We start from the raw sequence: 19,217 nt of genomic DNA, 5'->3' as shown, positions 1-19,217 counted from the left end.
AAAAAGGAAATGAATAAAATCTGCTCATGACTCATCTAAGCAATTAAAGGAAATGATTGTGACTACGAACAAAAGCGGTCCGGATCATTTCCGAACCAGAGAGCGGAACCTCCTAAAGAGAGAGAACTAATGAATGACGTCAATATACGGTGAGAGCCAAACGTATGTCCACACCCACAGCGACTCAACACTGATGACGTAAATGAGCTGCTGAACAGATCCCTAGTTAAACAAGAGAGTTCAAAGCAGAACATCAGAAGCTTTACCCAGAAAGAAGCAGTTTCACATGAAGCCTCAGGTCTGCGGCGCAATCCTCTGACAGACAGTTCTTCTCAAACCAGGTCTAGAGACAAACAGAACACAGGATGTTCACACAACTTAACTGCCAGTATTATTACCCAAAACAGGACAGAATACTAGAGGGTGCTATTGTGCGAATCTATACAGCAGTGGTTCTCATCAGGTGGGTTGCAAACAAAAAATGGATTGCAGGTTTGTTCTGATAGGGTTGTGGACAGCAGGCAAAAAGCAATACTAAATGATAAATGCAAATAAGTTTCACCCAAACATATATCATAACAGTAAGGATTAGAGATGCACCAATTTATTGGTCAAACCAATACATTCATTGCATGTTATTGTATTGTAATACATGTATTGCCTGATAAAAACAATTATCTTCCCTATCAGACATAAGCCGTTAGTTTAAAAACAGCTGATCTTCAGGTTATTGAGAGAAAATAAAACACATATACCGTAATTTCCGGACTATAAGCCGCAACTTTTTTCCCACGCTTTGAACCTCGCGGCTTATACAATGACGCGGCTAATATATGGATTTTTCCCGCTTTCAAATTTTATTAAAAAAAACATACTGTGACGTGCTCAGTTTTTTGGCGCGTGAAGCTTTCATTAGACCAATGAAATTGCCGAGCGGGTTAAGGTCAAAACAACTTTTTTGTTTACTGTTTAGATTAAATCGAGCGCGCTCTAACTTCCCATCATTCTGATTACGGTAGTAATTTTGTCACCGTCACTATGGCAAAGACATGGAGAAACGCATATGATGCTGCTTTCAAGTTGAAGGCGATTGATCTGGCTGTTGGAGAAGGAAATAGAGCTGCTGCACGGGAGCTTGGTCTTAATGAGTCGATGATAAGACGCTGGAAACAGCAGCGTGAGGAATTGACTCTAAACTAAAGCTGAGGCTATTCAACTCCGACACCGAAGGAGATGACTTCAGTGGTTTCAGTGCACAGGACGAGGAAGATAGTGACCAATGACTTGGTAGGCTACTGTTTACTGCAAATGTTTTATTACAAGCCGTGTGTGGCAGCGGGGGCGTGGTCAAGCGCCCGTCCGGGAGAGAAAAGCGGTAAGGGTGCTTACACCTGAGCTAAATTATGTCTAACACCGGTGTCTAATTTCAAGTGCCCTGATTCACGTGTCCTTCTTGGGAAAACTGTCACACGGGTACCAGTGTGACAGTTTTCAGCAGGGCACTTGACGTTCCAGGTAAGGCTTTTAATGGCCACAGCAATGTTTACAATCAATTTTATAAAGTTTCTCAATTCTTCTATCGCCAACACTAGACTGGCGTGTGTCACTCTCTCAGCTCTGTGGCTGCTGCCTTTTATGTCGCTCTCCCCATGCTTACTGAAATTAGACACCGGTGTTACACATAATTTAGCTCAGGTGTAAGCGCCCTTACCGCTTTCTCTCCGGACGGCGCTTGACCACGCCCGCTGCCACACCGTGTTTCGTTAAAGCCTGAGTAAAGTTAATTTGTTTCAATGTACCGGTAGGCACCTGCGGCTTATAGACAGGTGCGGCTTATTTATGTTCAAAATCATATTTTTTGTAAAAATCAGTGGGTGCGGCTTATATTCAGGTGCGCTCAATAGTCCGGAAATTACGGTAAGTCACATCTATGTATAAGTCTCACTAAAAGAGGTTAAATGCGGCAGGGACTAGGACCCGGGAGCAGCCGTTTGACTTCCATTCACCGGTCCAGATGTCAAATGTGCTCTGTAAAGAGTACAGTACCTCAGGATCTACACATTGTATCCAGTGGCAGATTAAGGCATGGGCGATGCCCAGGGCGGCATCTTGGGGGGGCACAGATGTGTATGATTTTTTTCTTCTTAACACAAATTAAGATTTTTTAAAGAATATTTAAGCTCTGTAGGTCCATACAATGCAAGTGAATGGGTGCCAAAATGTTTACTCTCCAAAAATAACATAAAGGGAGATTAAAAGTAATCAATGTGACTCCAGTGGTTAAATTAATATCTTCAGAAGTGATATGACAGGTGTGGGTGAGAAACAGATAAATATTTAAGTACATTTTTGCTTGAAATGATTCTTCCTGCCCAGTAGGGGGTGGTACGTATGAAAAATTTGAATAACCAAAAACACAAGAAGAAGAGTGTAAAAGTTAAAGTGGAGGCTGTCTGAGTAGGGAGCAGAATCTTTAGTAAAAATGGGCTTAAATACTTATGTTTCTCACCCACAAATATCAGATTGCTTCTGGAGACTATGATTTAATCACTGGAATCATATGGATTACTTTTATGCTGACTTGTGTGATTTTTGGAGCTTCACTATTTTGGCACCCATTCACTTGCATTGTATGGACTAAAAAAGCTACAAATCTTCATTTGTGTTCTGCTTAACAGAGAAAGCCATACACATCATGGCTTGAGGGTGAGTAAATGATGAGAGGATTTACATTTTTGGGTGAACTATCCCGTTAAAATGCTTCTATCGTCTCTATGACTGATGTTTTCATCTGTTTTGGTGTGCATGTGTTTAACCAGCCGATATTAGATATTAGTTGCTTGGTAGAAGCTAGCCAAACTAGGTAGATGCCAACATGGACAAGTTCTGTGGCATCATCAAAAATCATGAACAAAACTTCAATATGTAAAATAAAATACTACCCAAACCAAATTAAATATGGGTTGATGGGTAAAGCGCACTTCTGCTGTTGTTTATGCATTTGTAAAAATGTAAATTTCATGTCATGTTAGACTATGCAGTTCATGGTAACATTAATAGATTTCAATGTTTGATTATAAGAACATTCTGTTTGCTTTTGTACAATAAACAATTTTGGTATTGTGATGGATCGCTGATTGATGTCCAATATAAAGCCTGTGTCCAAAACTATTTGAGAACCATTGCTTTTGAACACTCGACAGGACATTTGTCTGATTGGCCTTCAAAGCCCCAGTATTTGAGTAATGGTTTCAAGTGTAATGAACAAGAAATTGCCGTGTGTTTGTGTTAGACTGATTTTGACATTGACACCTTTGCTTTAGCTTAACAGACAAACTATGCATGGTGGGCACGGTTGCTAATAGCTTCAGATTCCATCGTAATGGATTCCTGACACACTGAAAGATGCCAACCCACATTTCCCGAAGCTAAGAGTAAAACACATGTGGCCTAACATGAATGAGGGAGGGTTATGAAGTTTATTCATCAGTCTTCCACATTCCACTCACAAAAAGTCAACAGTCATTATTGAGTGGTGACTAAACCACAGGAAAGGGTCATTCTGGCATTCATAACTGCTGCAAGATGCCCAAGGATAACTTAAACAAGGTGAGGAGTATTAGAAAAATTTTGCAAAACAAGTCAGAGTAAAGAGCTTGAAATGTGAAGAACAGGCGAAAGACAAAATATTGCAAAGTTGACTAATGCTTTGTATGCCCACGCATCAGAGAGTCCAAACTAGATGTGCCATGCAAGCCATTTTTCTGCCTTCACTGAAAGTGAAAATGCTGCTCGACATGCCACAATCAAAACATGTATGAAAACATGTACAAAACATGTCCAACATACAAAAGTAGTAGTCACAAAATACATAATATACAAATATTGAAAAAGTTCAATCTAAACGAAATGTGTATACTCAAGGTTTTCATAACATATATCTTTTAATACTTTCATTAGACTTTTTTTAATGCATGCTATATGCATGGAGCACATGTAATGTAACCTGTCCTCATCAAGACGTCACAATGTTAAACTGCTAAACAAAGTGTTTAAAAATGCAACAAATTCATAAATATAAATATCAAATGAAAGGTCGGGATCTGTAAGATATCAACTACATAAAGTAAACTTTATATTATATTTTGCATAAAAAAACTGCCTATCAAAGTTGTGTCTTCACTTTAGGTCAACTCTGTCAGATTATTTTATAATCCTGAATAAATCAGACAATGTCACGGTCAGCTATTACTCAGAGTACCTCTTTCCACCTCCTGCTCATGGATGATGCAACAGTAGGACACGTGGTCTGGTAATTTTTTGATTTTTTTCATATTTTAAACCATGTTTAAGTCTCTGCGGTCACAGCTTCAACATGTCATCTCTGTCATTCCCATTATGATCATTTCTGTTAGAATTGTGGTATAAATTTGGGCATTTTCGTTTAGGGTATAGATGCAGCTTTAACTGAGGAAAACAAATGGCATGGTTAAGATGGAAGAATATTCAGTTTTGTCAACTATTTCCAGAATAGTTTGACAACAGAAAAAAAAAATTAAAGAATGTATTTAATCACTTAAAGGGTTAGTTCACCAAAAGGAAAAGTATCCCAAAATGTACTCACTCTCAAGTCATCCTATGTGTATATGACTTTCTTCTTTCAGCCAAACACAATCAGAGTTATTTAAAAAAAATCCAAACTTTATAATGGGAGTGAATGGTACCTTAGATTCTGAAGCCCAAAAAAGCGCATCCATCCATCAAAAAAGTAATCCATACCGCACCATGCGGTTAATAAAGGCCTTCTGAAGCGAAGCGATGCGTTTTTGTTTTTTGATGGATGGATGCCCTTTTTTGGGCTTCAAAATCTAAGGTACCATTTACTCCCATTACAAAGTTTTAGAGCCAGGATGTTTTTTAATATAACTCCGTGTTTGTGTTTGGCAGAAAGAAGAAAGTCACTCACAAAAGAGTCAATCATCAATTGGTAAAGTGATCGCATCACTGAAGATGTTAAACAGACCTGGGACCTGAAGTAAAAGAATGGGACTCATAAATTCCCTACCTGTCCTCTAAGGGGCTTTGTATAAAATTTAGTGTTTTTACATTCAAATGAAAGTCCTATGCTTCAAGTTTTTTTGACTATGTATTTTTCTGTCTTCATAAGAAATATGCATTTTCAAATATTCCACATTGTCAATATGAAGTAAAAAATCTTGGGCTAAGCAGTGTCTTGTGTATAATTCCTAAAGCTTATCCTTGACTTCAGTGCTGTTTTTTGGGTCTGTATTTAAAACTGATTGTTTTGGTGGAGTATAAGGATTCAAACCTCATTTCTCGCAGCAATCTTTTTGCCTTTCTTCCATCGCAGAATAGGGGTCAGAGAGGGAAGATCGCTGTCCTGATGTCCATCCAGAATGTGTTTTCCTAAACTGTATTCTGCCTCATACGTGATGGCTGCAAACACATCCTTCACCTCTTTCTGTGGGCAAAACACAAAAAAATCAATTTAATATATTTTGAAGTCAACATGAAGTGGCATTTGTAACCAATTTTACGTCTGAAATCTGACATATTTGCAGGACTTTCTTTTTTAGTGTGGAGCAAATAATATTTCATCCAAATGCATGTATTAATTTAAGTCAAACACGTTCTTTGGAATAACATTGTATCATTCACACTAAGACCATGTATTAAAAATATATATGGGGTTCAAATAGATTTCATATTAAGTATACAAAGGCTGACAGTACATCATATCTTTCAAACTAAAAGGGCAGAATGATTAAAGTTTTGATGCATGGCCCATATGAAAAGTAGCTTACACATTCGCTGGCTGTGTAACTGGCTTTGCACGGCTAAAATAGTTTTTGCGGTGAAAAGCTGTATAACCCAAGCTCTTTGCAAAGCTCCTCAAAGCTCTTTTGACTCTCGACCCGCTGAGTCAAGTGAACTGTGTGCCATTAAAGAGCCACCAAGATCTGCTAGAGGAACACTTGGAAAAAGTCAGCTGGTGTTTCCTTGTCCCAATTCACTCAATCCTCCCTTATTTTGGCAATATGGATTGCAGGCCGAGGAGTGTTTCTTTTGGCACCCGACTTGGAAACAAACGACTGAACAGGATCAAACCCTGACATCTTTGTTGGAGGTCACTAGGGAGGGAGGAATGTGGGAAAAGTAGACCTCTCCTGTGCCCTTGCTCTTCTCCTGTCTGTTAAACATCACTCAACCCTTTGAGGTTTGATGGCTTTCATCTCATTCACTTGGATAGAAAGCAAAGTGTTTTATTGGCAACTTTGTGTCCGTTTGCTTAGCGGTATTGTCTGCCAGTGTATTATCAAGCCAATGGTGTAAAAATCAAGTCTTTTCCAGTGGCCAATGAGCAAATATCACTCTGTTATTCCTCTCTGTAAGGGCATAAGTTTTGTTTTCAGCCTGATCACACTGTGAATTTTGCGACTGTCTGAACTTAAAGGAATAGTTCACCCAAAAATGAAAATTCTCTCATCATTTACACACCCTCTTAGTACATCCTGGAAATAACCAGAAAGTTTTAGGATTTAAAAACATTAAAAACAAAGAAACAATGACGTAAAATGAAACGTCATTTCTTCATGCAACAGGTGACATTATCTTGCTTTCATTGAAGCACACAAGATGCTTTCAGAACATTCTCAAATAATGCTGGTATATGAAAGCAAAATACCACATTTTTAGAAAATCTGGATTTCATGTAAAATATTCACTCATACTGTTATGCTGATAATATCATTTGAATAGACAATTATGTATTCAAATAGAAAAATGTAACATGGAATCATGTTCACTAATGGTCTGAGACTTTTGGACCCCACCGTAATGACACCGTTTATATCCAAATCTATGCCTGTCTATTTCTCTTTCTTTCTTTCTTTCTTTCTTTCTTTCTTTCTTTCTTTCTTTCTTTCTTTCTTTCTCTGTTTTATCACATGGCTTCCGTTTGTCCACCCACCCATCCCCTTCCTCAGTGGTGCTGTATTGTTTTAACACATCATGTTAGTGTACATCCTGCAATAGTGGCCAGCCGACCAGTACATCACATACTGATGGAGTTATTACAGGAAACATAAGTGTGGTGGCTGACTGCACAGATTCTAGACAGGTCCCTACCTAAACAATGAACCTCAAATGGGGCATACCCATTTTTTAAAGAAGATAAATACAACAATATTATTAAGTGTAAACATTCTAGCCTGTTAAAAAAGTACAACGACAACTTCAAGAGCAAGTAAAAGTCTGTCAACCGCTAGCACCAGTAGTGGATTAAAAGAACGTGTGAAGGTCGCATCTAGATGGAAGATAGAAACTCTCACGAGTTTCACCCTAACCGAGTTTCCACGGCACAAGGGTTACCATCTAAACATTGCTATGCACAAGCTTTGAGTAGTATGAGGCAAGTTATGTTTGAAGAAAACAAAGAAAAATCAAGGTAAATATCACTTGTGAGCAGAAAGTTTTTATTGGGCGGTAATTTTGACAAATTAAGCAAAAAGTGAGAAAATATTTTTTTATTGTGTTTACTTAGGATACATTAATTATTAGCAATGAAATTAGAAAATACTAATTAATTAACAAACTAAATAATAGTAGTTCAAAAAAAGAACAAAATTGTCATAAATATCCTTTTAATCATGGATCTGCACTGTTAGACATTGTTAGTAATAAAAAATAAAAAGTGACTGTGTGAAAAATGAACCAGTCCACAAAGCTAAAAGTGCTCAAATTGAAGAAACAAACAGACACATATAAGTATTTCCAAAAGCAAAGCTTGTGTTTAAAATAAATAAATAAAAGATAACCATTTAGTGGCGTAAACCCTGCTTAAAACCCCTACATTCATGAGCTGACAGCCCCTCAATTAGGCTTCCAGAGATTTTATTATACTAACATCCCTGAGTCGTAAAATGAACAATACAATGCTCATTGTGTGTTGGGCTTTGGTATAAAGAGGGGTGCTCTCCACAGTTCCAGCTGAGATATAATCAGTGTTTATCAAATAGGCCTTGTGATCTGTCCGGCCAATGACCCCCACCCAGGGGAGCACTAAAGATTAGGGGCAGACTTCACAAGCGGTCTACGTGCCATTTTTATTGGGTCACATGTGAATTAAGCAGCATGAATGACCTCTTCCCCAGTAAAACAAGATGAAGTGTGTACCAACTTCATTTATGATAACTGACGTTCCATAAATGATCACCAGACATATTAAACAGTCCAGTGACGATATCTAAGTGGAACTTAGTACCATTTTTTGAAACAGTCCAAATTATCTGGACTGATCAGAGCCTCCATAGTCTTACGTTTTAAGCAAGTCAAAAGAACGCAGCAGTCAGGATCCATACATTTTGTCCAAAGGGGACTTAACTTTAAATTATAACTTATAACCATAAAGACTGACCTATTGTGAGCTTAAAAGGTTGTTAATCGATTGGCTCTGTTAATAATGATTGGCACCATTAATCATGCTTTTTCAACTTCATAAAATAAAAAATGAAAATGAAAGCGGATTAAAGGTGAATAAGGACACTACCCTTGATTCAGCAGAGAAGAACCTCCAATAAGAGAATTGCGGCAAACAAAGCTCGGCAAAAGTGCTCTGCAGCAACCGCCACTTCCATGACACACTGTAAATGCAATCGAATCATCTTCCGTCACTCTCAAACTACTTATATTTGGCAATCAAATTCCAATATATTATTTCCATACTATAATCAACAACTTTAAATTGATAGTTTAATATATTCATGTAATATTTGTATTTAATTATGTAATTTGCAATGTTTCATGGGATTGTAGTTCATTCCCTTATTAAAAACACTAAGTACTCAGTCTTAAGCCTCTGTTTTTTCATCAAATTTTTCAAATACCTTTTTGCTTCAAATTAAAGTTTGTAATGTTGTAATTTATCTCGGAGCAGGTTGGTTTGATCCACAGCGTTCCTTAGATCAAATTTGGCAAAAAATATTTTTTCAGGTTGGTCCAGCTTATTCACATGCATACTTTAGATTATGTCTAAACAAGGTGCACTGCTTTACAGTGCACCTTGTAAGAAAACAGTTCTTAATTGAGTTGTGTCACACAAGCAACTTAGGAACAAAATACTAATAAGTAGCCAAAACAAAACAAATGAACAACCTGGTAAAAGCACTTACTTCTGTTGTAGTAGATAAGCATAACTAAATATATGTACACTATTTTATTTATACATGTTACCTAACAAGCAAATTGCATGAAGCATTGTGAGCCATTTTCTTTCTATTAGTTGAGTATTAGTTCTGTTGTGCACAATATTTTAATATTATTAACATACAGCCAACATCAGGCTCAGAAATTAAGGAGTCAGGGGCGGAGCCAGGAGTTTTTCAAAGGGGTGGCCAGGCAGGGGCAAGCGATGAGTCTGTGGTGGCACAGAAATGTTCGGACAGCATTTTTATATTGTTTGGGGGTCAATGACAATGACACCCAGGACGGAGAAGTGCAGCGACATTGGTGCGTGCACATGTTAAATTTGTACATTTGTACAGAGATGATTTCACCTCTAAAGAACTAAATTGTGCCAAAAGATGACCATAAAAATTACTAAACCCGCAATTACGAGTGGGGTGGCTACCACTGTAATAAGTGCTTGAGGCAAAAATTACATTGAAAGTTACAAAAAGTCACTTCCAATTTTGAAATTGGAAAAAAAAAATTTTTGAAGTTGATGTTGATTACATTTTGAGGCTAGAAGTGACAAATTCTAAATAATGAGAATTTGTATTAATGAATTGATTAACTTGAGGTTTGCTTCATTGAATCGAAACTTTTAACATTGTACATTTTTCAACATTTTATGTTGAGCGTTGCAACCCCATTTGAGCAATTTCTCCCATTAATTTACCAAAGAGTGGATGTACTGTCTAATTCAAGCCACTCCTACTGTACTATGAATGTAGTATGTAACTGTAGATGGGCCTGCTTCCCAGTCTAAACGCTGTTAACCGGAAAACCACATTGAGAAAACACAACAAGAATCTCCTTCACATAAGGAAGTAGAACAGGTCATACCTGAGCCTTGGCCCAGGCTTTTATTACCCTGAATCCTCCTTCCTCCTTTCCCAGCCCTCCAACTTTTCTCCACTATAAACTTCTGTATTTATAGAACAGTAGAGATCATGCTTCGGGACCTGCTGCCCTTAATGGCTCCTTGCTTTTAAATGGGTGGGTGGTATCCGAGCAGACCCCAAACAACTGTTTCTTACATGCCAATGACGGATATCAGCGAGCTCAAGCCAAACAGGTCAGTAAGTCACCATAGAGCTTCATTGCATGAGTTGCATGGCAGAAGTGTTGTCTACTTCCTTACATTGTTTCCATTTGGCACAGTAAAGGCTTTCACGGAAAGACACAGTACCACAGGCCCCAACAGGCTAATTCACAAGTCATAATAGACCTTTTACAACATCAACACAACTTAAGTGTTAGACGCAATGGTTAGTTTACAGTGCTACTGAGTATTTTCTTAAGTTCAATCAACTATACTGAAAACTCTCCAAGGTACTTAAAAGAATACCATCTTGTTAGTAATGTCAAAAAACACGTTACTTTTACAAGTCCCGAAAAAACTTGATGGACTCTGAGAAAGTGTTAGCGGCTAATTTATTGCTAAGAGAACTAATTCTTTTAGATTTAATTTGACATTGTCATATTCTTGAGGAAAAGTATGATTAAAAAACCTCCATAGCCACGAAATGGGGGATTCAACATCAAATTTACGAATTGTTGGAGCAAGTCCATTCCCATACTAACCAGAGCAATAATCTCTCAGAAGAGGATCATTGAGTCTGACCTCATGCTTTTGAACATGGAGACAGTGGTGAGTAATAGTGCTGATGGAATGATAACAGCCTGTGAAGACCCGGATTGGAGTTTCAAACAAAGATGTCTTGATGAACTTGATGAACAAAGTTATGAATGTACACTCTCAAAATAAAAGGTTCACATCCATCCATCCATCCATCCATCCATCCATCCATCCATCCATCCATCAATGTCAGTTTATCTTTAAGATATGCAGAGCTGCTCAACTCAACTCCTTTCAGCTCTTCATGGAAGCCAGAAATTATGATGTCATCTGAGCAGGCAGCAATCATGATTGGCTAAGAGGCTCTGAGCCATCTGCGCTCACATGGTTTTTCGCCAGACTGTTCAAAAAGTTGTTAAACACACGCACACACAAACCAGGGCTTTGTTGAGATCAGGACCCCAAATTAAACTCACACATTCGGTTATTAATTTATGCCTGCACTGTAAGATTCTCTTTTAAGGGCAGATGTATCTATGAACTGTATTTAGAGTTATTTCAGTTGCACATGAAATCATTACAGACATAAAAAACATCATTAGTAGTAGTATATGAAATGGCACACTACTATTGTTCACATTTTTGGCGGTTGGGTATTTCAACACACCTTAATCCCTTACATTGTGCAATGAACATGATACCTGAAATCATGTGGTTTATTAAAGAGATGTGTGCAATTACTTTTAAAATATCCCAAGTTTGGCCTGCTAAATATCATAATCCCCTTGCGAGAAACCCACTTCCTAAAATATTAAGGCATTGATTGTTTTTTTAATTACATTATAAAGATTTATTTATTCTGTTTAGGAAAAATAATATAGTGTAAGTATACTGTACCTGCGTTGGTTATAATATAGTCAGATATTATATATACACGTTATTAGCTATTGTTGTTAATATTGTCAGTGTACTACAGACAAACTATTGTTTTTTATATTATCCAGAAAAAATGTGTATTATATTACATTGACAGTGTATCTTTTCCTGCCCTCTCTATTAGAGTACGTTAAATGTCTTAATTAAAAGTGGAAACATTTTCAACTCAATACAAATGTATTTGTATAGTGCTTTTTGAAAACAGCTTTACAGAGAATATTGCCTCATGATTTCAGGCCAGTTTTTAGAAAGCAGAATGAAATGGTAATAATGTACCTTCTGTACATGTTAACTTTTTTACCTTTTATTCTAAGAAAAAACAATTCTCTATAATTTTCTGTGGACCCCTTACACCCCAGTTTGAAAACCCCTGCCATATAAACCACCAAAACCCCCCTAACAACCATATATCATTATGCTAAAAAACACTCAGAACACTTAAGCAACAACCCACACATCTCAGAGGTAAGTTTTGTACGAGCAAGAACCACTAAACTTTTCTTGTAAATATAAATGCAAAAATCACTCTGCTGTTGGTAAAACTTGGCCAAGTTGCTTAAGCTAAGACCAGCTGGCCGAAAATATAAACCAAACAAACACTAGCTTGGCCAGGCTGGGAGAACAAGCTAATATAGTAATAACTTCCCAGTTGAAAAAAAAACTTAAAACAATCCTAAATTGGTCTTAGCTGGTTAAGGTTTATTCATGCTACCCAAGCTAAAACATAGCTATGACCAGAGGTTATCATTTAATGTTGGTCCTACAAGAGAAGTGTAAGTACTTTCAGTGTAAAAGCCCTCACATATTTCAAGCATACTCACAGGATCCTTTTTAATATGATCCACCCCTGGACACTAGAGTATAGTAGAGTATAGTATAGTAAAAAAAAAAAAGAAAAGTAAACTCCACTAGTCATAATGCTCTCTTAAAAGATAACATTCAAGACAAAAGCAGTCCATATGGATACAATAATAAAATACCAAAACAAACAATATTCAGGGCCTGAAAATTAACAACTGTGACAAAGAACACAGACACTCATGATCCCGTGTTGTGGTTTCAGAAGACTGAACCGCGAGACATGCCCCTCTCAAACCCCAGCAGCCTGTCATCAGTTACAGATGCAGCCCCTTGAGCTCTTTACACACACTACAATGCAATTCCACAACAACAAAATTCATTTTCTCATTTCACAGTAAACATTAAGTGTAAATCATGAAATTATTATTATATTTAGTTAGTAAGTTAAGGCAAGTATGAATTTACACTTGTATTTGCGTCTTCCAACTACATGTCATGTGACCACTTTTCCAATCATGTGTCCACGCCTGCAAAGTTGAGCTATTTAATTATCTCAAGATGGCTAATAACCCTGAACTTGCAGATCCTCCCGGCACATACAACTCAGCAGTATGGGAATATTTTGGTTATCCAGTAGAGTATAGGGATGGCAATCATGTCGTAGACAGAAAACATACAATTTGCCATACGTGTTTCACAAAACTTCCTCAGGTGACATCATCAAATATGCACACGCATATCAGAAGACATCATCCCGACATTGATCATTGATCAATGAAGCGGTACACGGAAGATATCTCAACATCAGCAGGTTACTCTTCCTAAAGCCTTTCAAATTAAGTTACCAGCCAACTCCAACAGTGCTCAAAATATTACCAATGCAATAGCCACTTTCATGGCCCTGAATATGTGCCCCTGTTCAGTGGTTGAAAACAACGGATTCAAAAATTTGCTCCGCATGCTGGAACCCAGATGCAGTGCCAAGCCGACCGCATTTCACCCAAAACATGTTGCCTAAACTTTATGACAAAGTAAAGGTTAAACTACAGGAGGAGTTGAATAATGCCAAATTCATTGCATTGACTACAGATGGGTGGACGTCCCGTGCAACAGAAAGCTACATGACCATTACCGCACACTATATTACGGATAATTGGGTAATTTCAAATCCTCTTTTCCAGACTCGCGCTGTCTACGAAAGTAACATTAATGAACATTTGTCAGAGATCCTACAAAAAGTTCTAGCGGAATGGAGAATTGGCAGACCAAACACCTGTATCCATGTGACAACGGCAATGCCAAGAACATTGTGAATGGGGTTGAAGCTGCCGGATTTTCACCCCACATTCGATGCTTTGCGCATTCTCTGAATCTGGCTTCACAGAAGGGGATGTCCCGGCTTTTAGGCAGAGTGAAAAAAGTGGTCACTTTTTTCCATCGAAGCACTACAGCTGCAGCAGTGTTAAAGACAAAACAAGAAATGCTCCAGCTTCCTTCACATAAGCTAATGCAAGATGTACCAACCAGGTGGAACTCAAGCCACGACATGCTTGAGAGCTACCTAGAACAGCAAGTTGTTGTTTTCTCTGCACTTACCGATAGGAGTATTAAGAGTAACATCAAGGGCATTGTTACTTTGTCCGATGATGACATGGAAGAAGCTGAGGATGTGGTTAGGGCTCTTAAACCACTCAAAACGTGACCAGCTGGGGCGGCTGTGGCTCAGGTGGTAGAGCGGGTTGTCCACTAATCGCAGGGTTGGTGGTTCGATTCCCTGCCCACATGACTCCACATGCAGAAGTGTCCTTGGGCAAGACACTGAACCCCAAGTTGGTCTCAATGGTAGGCTAGCACCTTGCATAGCAGCTCTGCCGTCATTGGTGTGTGAATGTGAATGGGTGAATGAATTAAAGCACTTTGAATACCGCTAATGTTAAAAAGGTGCTATATATGTGCAGACCATTTACCAGCTGCCAACAGTTTCAATGATAGTGGCATTCAGTGGCTGAAACACACAATCTTGGCATCCACGAGGCACAATGACTCAAAACTACCATTGCATCTGACTTCCAAGAGAGATACCCTGATACTGACACAACACTAACTCAGTACCTTCATGTGAGCACTGCACTTGACCACTTTTCAAAACTCTGCCTTTTCTGGATGAGACCACCCACGGCACGATCTTCAGGACTGATTGACAGTATTCTGGAAGACTGTCCTCCACAGGTATTTATTAAATAGTTTCAATCTAAACAGAATTTATTTAAATACAATTCTGTGAAAAGCACAGTGCAAATCAGTTTTATTTTAATAAAATTTCAGCAATTAATTATAGCCAGATGATAAAAGCTCAGAAATCTGAAATGTTCGTCTGTTTTAGGTCGTTTTATTTATGTATTTCTTTCTGGATTTCCATATTTGGATACTTCAGTGTAATAATATCTGACATCATATTGCAATTGTGTTTGTCTTTGATAGACCCAGGCCTCCGGAGAGGAGATCAATCAGATGAGCAATCAGAGGTTGTATCCAGCAGCAGTGACTGTCCTCCAGCAAAAAGAGCACCAATCACTGAACAGTTTGGAAACTTTTTTCCAGCGGAACAGGCACCAAAACCACCCAAGCCCTTGTCTCAAGTGGTGGAGGAGGAGGTGCAGGATTACAAGACAGTGCAGAGCCTCCCAGTGGTGTCAAATCCACTTATATGGTGGAAAGCCAAAGAGAGCCAGTTTCCTCATTTGGCTAAATGTTACCTTGGAGTCCTAGCCACATCTGTCCCCAGTGAGAGGGTTTTCTCCATGGCAGGGGACATTATCACTGCACAGAGAGCAAGCCTCTCACTGGACACTGTGGAAATGATGGTGTTCCTAAAGAAAAACTTTAAACTTACTTGAATTATATTTACACAGAAATGTAAGTGCAGCATATTTCTAGCGGCATCGCACCATTAGCTAGGTAATTCGTAGCCAATCACAAGTAAGCCGTTGCTTTATAGGTCTGCTCACAATCTATCACATTGCTGTTTCAGTGTGCTAACACAGCAACCTCCACCCCTCCACCACAGATTGAGTCCCATCCTGCATGGGGGTCGGCTCCTCGCCCCTGCCTCCTATCTCCGGTAGGATATGATGGTTCCGAGTACAACTTCTTCGGACTGCTAGACAGGGCTTATGCCAAAGACTGACATAGCTTTTCTGTTTTATTTTCATCTAAAGAATCATATAATTCCCTCAAGTCTGTGAGTCTTCCTGATAGAAATGTTTTTATTATTTAGTTTTGTTTAATTCTGAAGAGTACTGTTCACAAAAAGGAAAGTTATTTACTTAGTTCATGGGTTAGAGCACAGACAGCTGGCCTGTTACCTCAGAGTGTGGAAGAGAATTTAAAATTATGTGTTATTTATCACTATTTATTTATTTTCCTTACATTGTTAGTTTATGTGAACTGTTAATCTTGTTATTTAGTGTTCAAGTCAATCTATATATCAAGGTTTGAGCCAAACCATGGCTCAAAGATCGAGGTGTGAACCGAACCGTGAGTTTTGTGTACTGTTACAGCCCTAATAGTTTGGGATAGATAAATCAGCCTGTAGGAAAATACAGATTGCCTTGAAAGATTAATTAACATCATGAAATACAAGATCTCTGGTAAAGCTGTGTTTGATTCCTGCATAAAAAGTTCATGATCGTATGGAAAGAACCGGAGGTAAACTGTGGAAAGCACAAGCATGCAGTTAATTCTCAGATCTTCCTCCAAAGTCCACGAGCTCGCCTGAAACTGATGATAAATTACAGACACTCATTCTTAAACTGTTAGTCCATGTACAGAGATCATAAACAAACCAAACTATCAGCTCTCCAACAGCTCAAACCCATGCCTAAACAAAAAGAAACTACAGAGAAAGCTAATCTGAAAAGAATTGTACTTTTTGGGCAAGAAATGTGCTGTGGTTTAATGTTTGAAGCCCATTTAAAGCCCTTATGAAATCAATATTATTTTCTGTGCTATGTTGGAAATACTATATCTTGTCCTTTTTTTTAAACAACTGGTAGACTTTAGTTTAAGACATAATGCCATTATTTGAGGTTAATTCCTTGAAAGTGAAACTGTAAACTTTAAAAGTGCATATCTGTTTTGTCAACTTTTAAAAAGTACACACGTATATAGATGCAGTAAAAGCCAAAACAAATCCAAATTCAATTTCATGTGGTCACAACATCCTCAATGCAGAAACAAATGCAAGCCCAAAAAGATCCAACTGATCTAAATAAAAATACATCTGAGACTGCGATATTACAAGGTTCATTACATATATCACAGCAGTTTTGAGTTGAAATGTCCACTGTGTGGCACTAAAAGCAAGTTAAGTGTTCTCCTAAACACGAGATGAGATCAGGACTCGCACCTCGGTTCTTTGAATCGCAAGTGCAACGCTCTATCAGCTCAACAGCGCACCTAAACAAGCTTGTAAATGTAGTTGGTTATGTAATGCAAACCTTAAAATGTGTCGACTTACAAGTCATGGGCTATAGTAAGTGTTCAGATGTCATAAGCAACATTGTGTGAGGAACAGGGCGAAAAGTGAGTGTTTATGTACAGATAATCTGCCGTTTTACTCGTGATTTGTGTGAAAGTAAATAAAAGTTGTTGTTGTTGTTGTACAGTGCATTTCATCAGGAAACAGCAGCGATATATCCTATAAGCCACGTAAAAATTGTTGCAAAAAAACTCGCTTCAACGGCTTGACGATGTCTACTCTGGATGCATCGCAGCGAACGCTTGAAAGTTTTTTAGTTTTGTTGGCAGGAGTAGCGCCAGCGTGTGCAGCACAAAATGGAACGGGGCAATAGTTTACTGTCAGCGCACCACATTGGATGCTTCTAGTGTAGACAGCTTCATTTATTATTATTCATTTTTATCTGTGCATATGACGCCACGCTCACGGCTGGTGTAGACAGTCTGATTGAGACTCGGTTGTGCAGATCACACCAGCAGGTAAGAATCCACAATCTTCTCTGAATGTATATTCACAATATGACCCATATCTTCAACCCTGAACACTCACCTTTTACCCTCTAAACAAGCATTGGTCTCTTAGATAATAGCATCGCCAGGTGACTTTTGCTAAATATTAGCTCTGTTCCAAAACCTAGATGAGATGCCTTGCTGTCTACTATAATTGACAGCTACTCTCTAAGGCAGCATCTTAAGTGAAAACCAGAAACCCTATTTTCTATTGTTCATAAAGAAATTGGAAACAATATACAGATAAAATCAGACTGCACACAAGACTGACTTGATCCTAAGATTCAATTGGTAGTATTTCGAACATAGCCAATCTCTCGTATCTTTGATACAACACACAAGGTCACACAATAAACTCATGGGCATTTCCTTTCATCTACTGCAAGAAACATTCTGGAATAATTTTAAGTTGAAGTATGTGTACAGTAAAACACAAATTACACAATACACAATGGCACATTAGTTGATGAAATACTGGAACAACTTCCTTGTAAACATCAATTACATTTAACCTTTATGGGCTTGTGTACATAATGTAAAAGGTATTCCTTTGAAAGCACAGTTAGGATTTATAAAGCAGGAATTGAGGTGCCACGCTTCTCTGGTGCAAACGGTCATATGGAAAAAAGTTTTCCCTCCGTTTTTACAATAAAATAATTGTTTTTCTAGCACTTATAGAATGTCTGTCAATTAATTCAGTAGTGAAACTCACAAAAACCTGTCAGGAACATATCTATGTGACATTTCATGCCAAAACCAAAGACGAATGTTAGTCATTTCAATTTGCATAAAGAAACTGAAGCCTATTTTTAGGCATTATGCCTAAACATTATGATTTTTTGTATTCTCATGACTTAACGCACATTTCCCCAAAATTCTCTTTAACAAAAATCTAAAATAAAGTAAATAACCTAAATCAAAGATTTTATTTTCATTCCCATAATGCTAAACAAACAATAAAACAACATATTTCAATTGTAAATTTTATTGTAATTTATAACTTACATTATGATGTATTTAGAAATTGTATTTGTTGTACTACCTCTTGAATTTATGCTGATTAAATAGAAATATATTTAAATAATAAATTAAATAATAATTAATAAAATAATATAAAAGACGAGCATACATTTTTCCAATTTTGCATAAAGAAAATATAGCCTATTTTATTTATATATTCATAAAGAAAATGAAGCGTATTTATGCATTTTAAACGTTTTTTATTTTAGAAATATTTTTAAATCTATATTTATATTATTTTTATAGAAAAATATTTTTTATTGTAGATTATATTGTAATTTATAACTTACATTATGATGCATTTAGAGATCATAATATTTGTTGTACTACCTCTTCAAATTATGCTGGATTAAATAGAAATATATTTAATAATCAATAAAATAATAAATAATATAATAATATAAAAGACAAGCATAAAAAAAATACATTTTGCATAAAGAAAATAAAGCCTATTTTATGTATATATGCATAAAGAAAATGAAGCGTATTTAAGTAAGCATTTTTTAATATATTTATAGATTATTTTTGAACTTCTTATGTTCATTATATAAGTCTATTTTTATGTAGTTCATAGACTTATTTAATATATTTTATATTATATTTATTTACA

The 19,217-nt window shown here is 37.2% G+C and overlaps 1 protein-coding gene across 2 annotated transcripts in view; it reads right to left on the bottom strand.

Annotated features, from left to right (window-relative positions):
* LOC127617575 (integrin alpha-9-like) overlaps positions 1-19,217 on the bottom strand; it is a 116,595-nt gene that overhangs the window by 30,887 nt on the left and 66,491 nt on the right. For both annotated transcript variants that reach the window (XM_052089554.1, XM_052089555.1), the window contains exons 16-17: positions 5,330-5,482; positions 267-343 (exon numbers count right to left, since the gene is read on the bottom strand). In XM_052089554.1, coding sequence (XP_051945514.1) covers positions 267-343; positions 5,330-5,482 — 230 coding nt within the window. The remainder of the gene's footprint in view (positions 1-266; positions 344-5,329; positions 5,483-19,217) is intronic.

Source organism: Xyrauchen texanus, chromosome 24, assembly GCF_025860055.1.
Source record: "Xyrauchen texanus isolate HMW12.3.18 chromosome 24, RBS_HiC_50CHRs, whole genome shotgun sequence".
Classification (NCBI taxonomy): domain Eukaryota; kingdom Metazoa; phylum Chordata; class Actinopteri; order Cypriniformes; family Catostomidae; genus Xyrauchen; species Xyrauchen texanus.
Note: the sequence above shows the minus strand (reverse complement) of the source record. Positions and strands in the feature narration are given on the sequence as shown.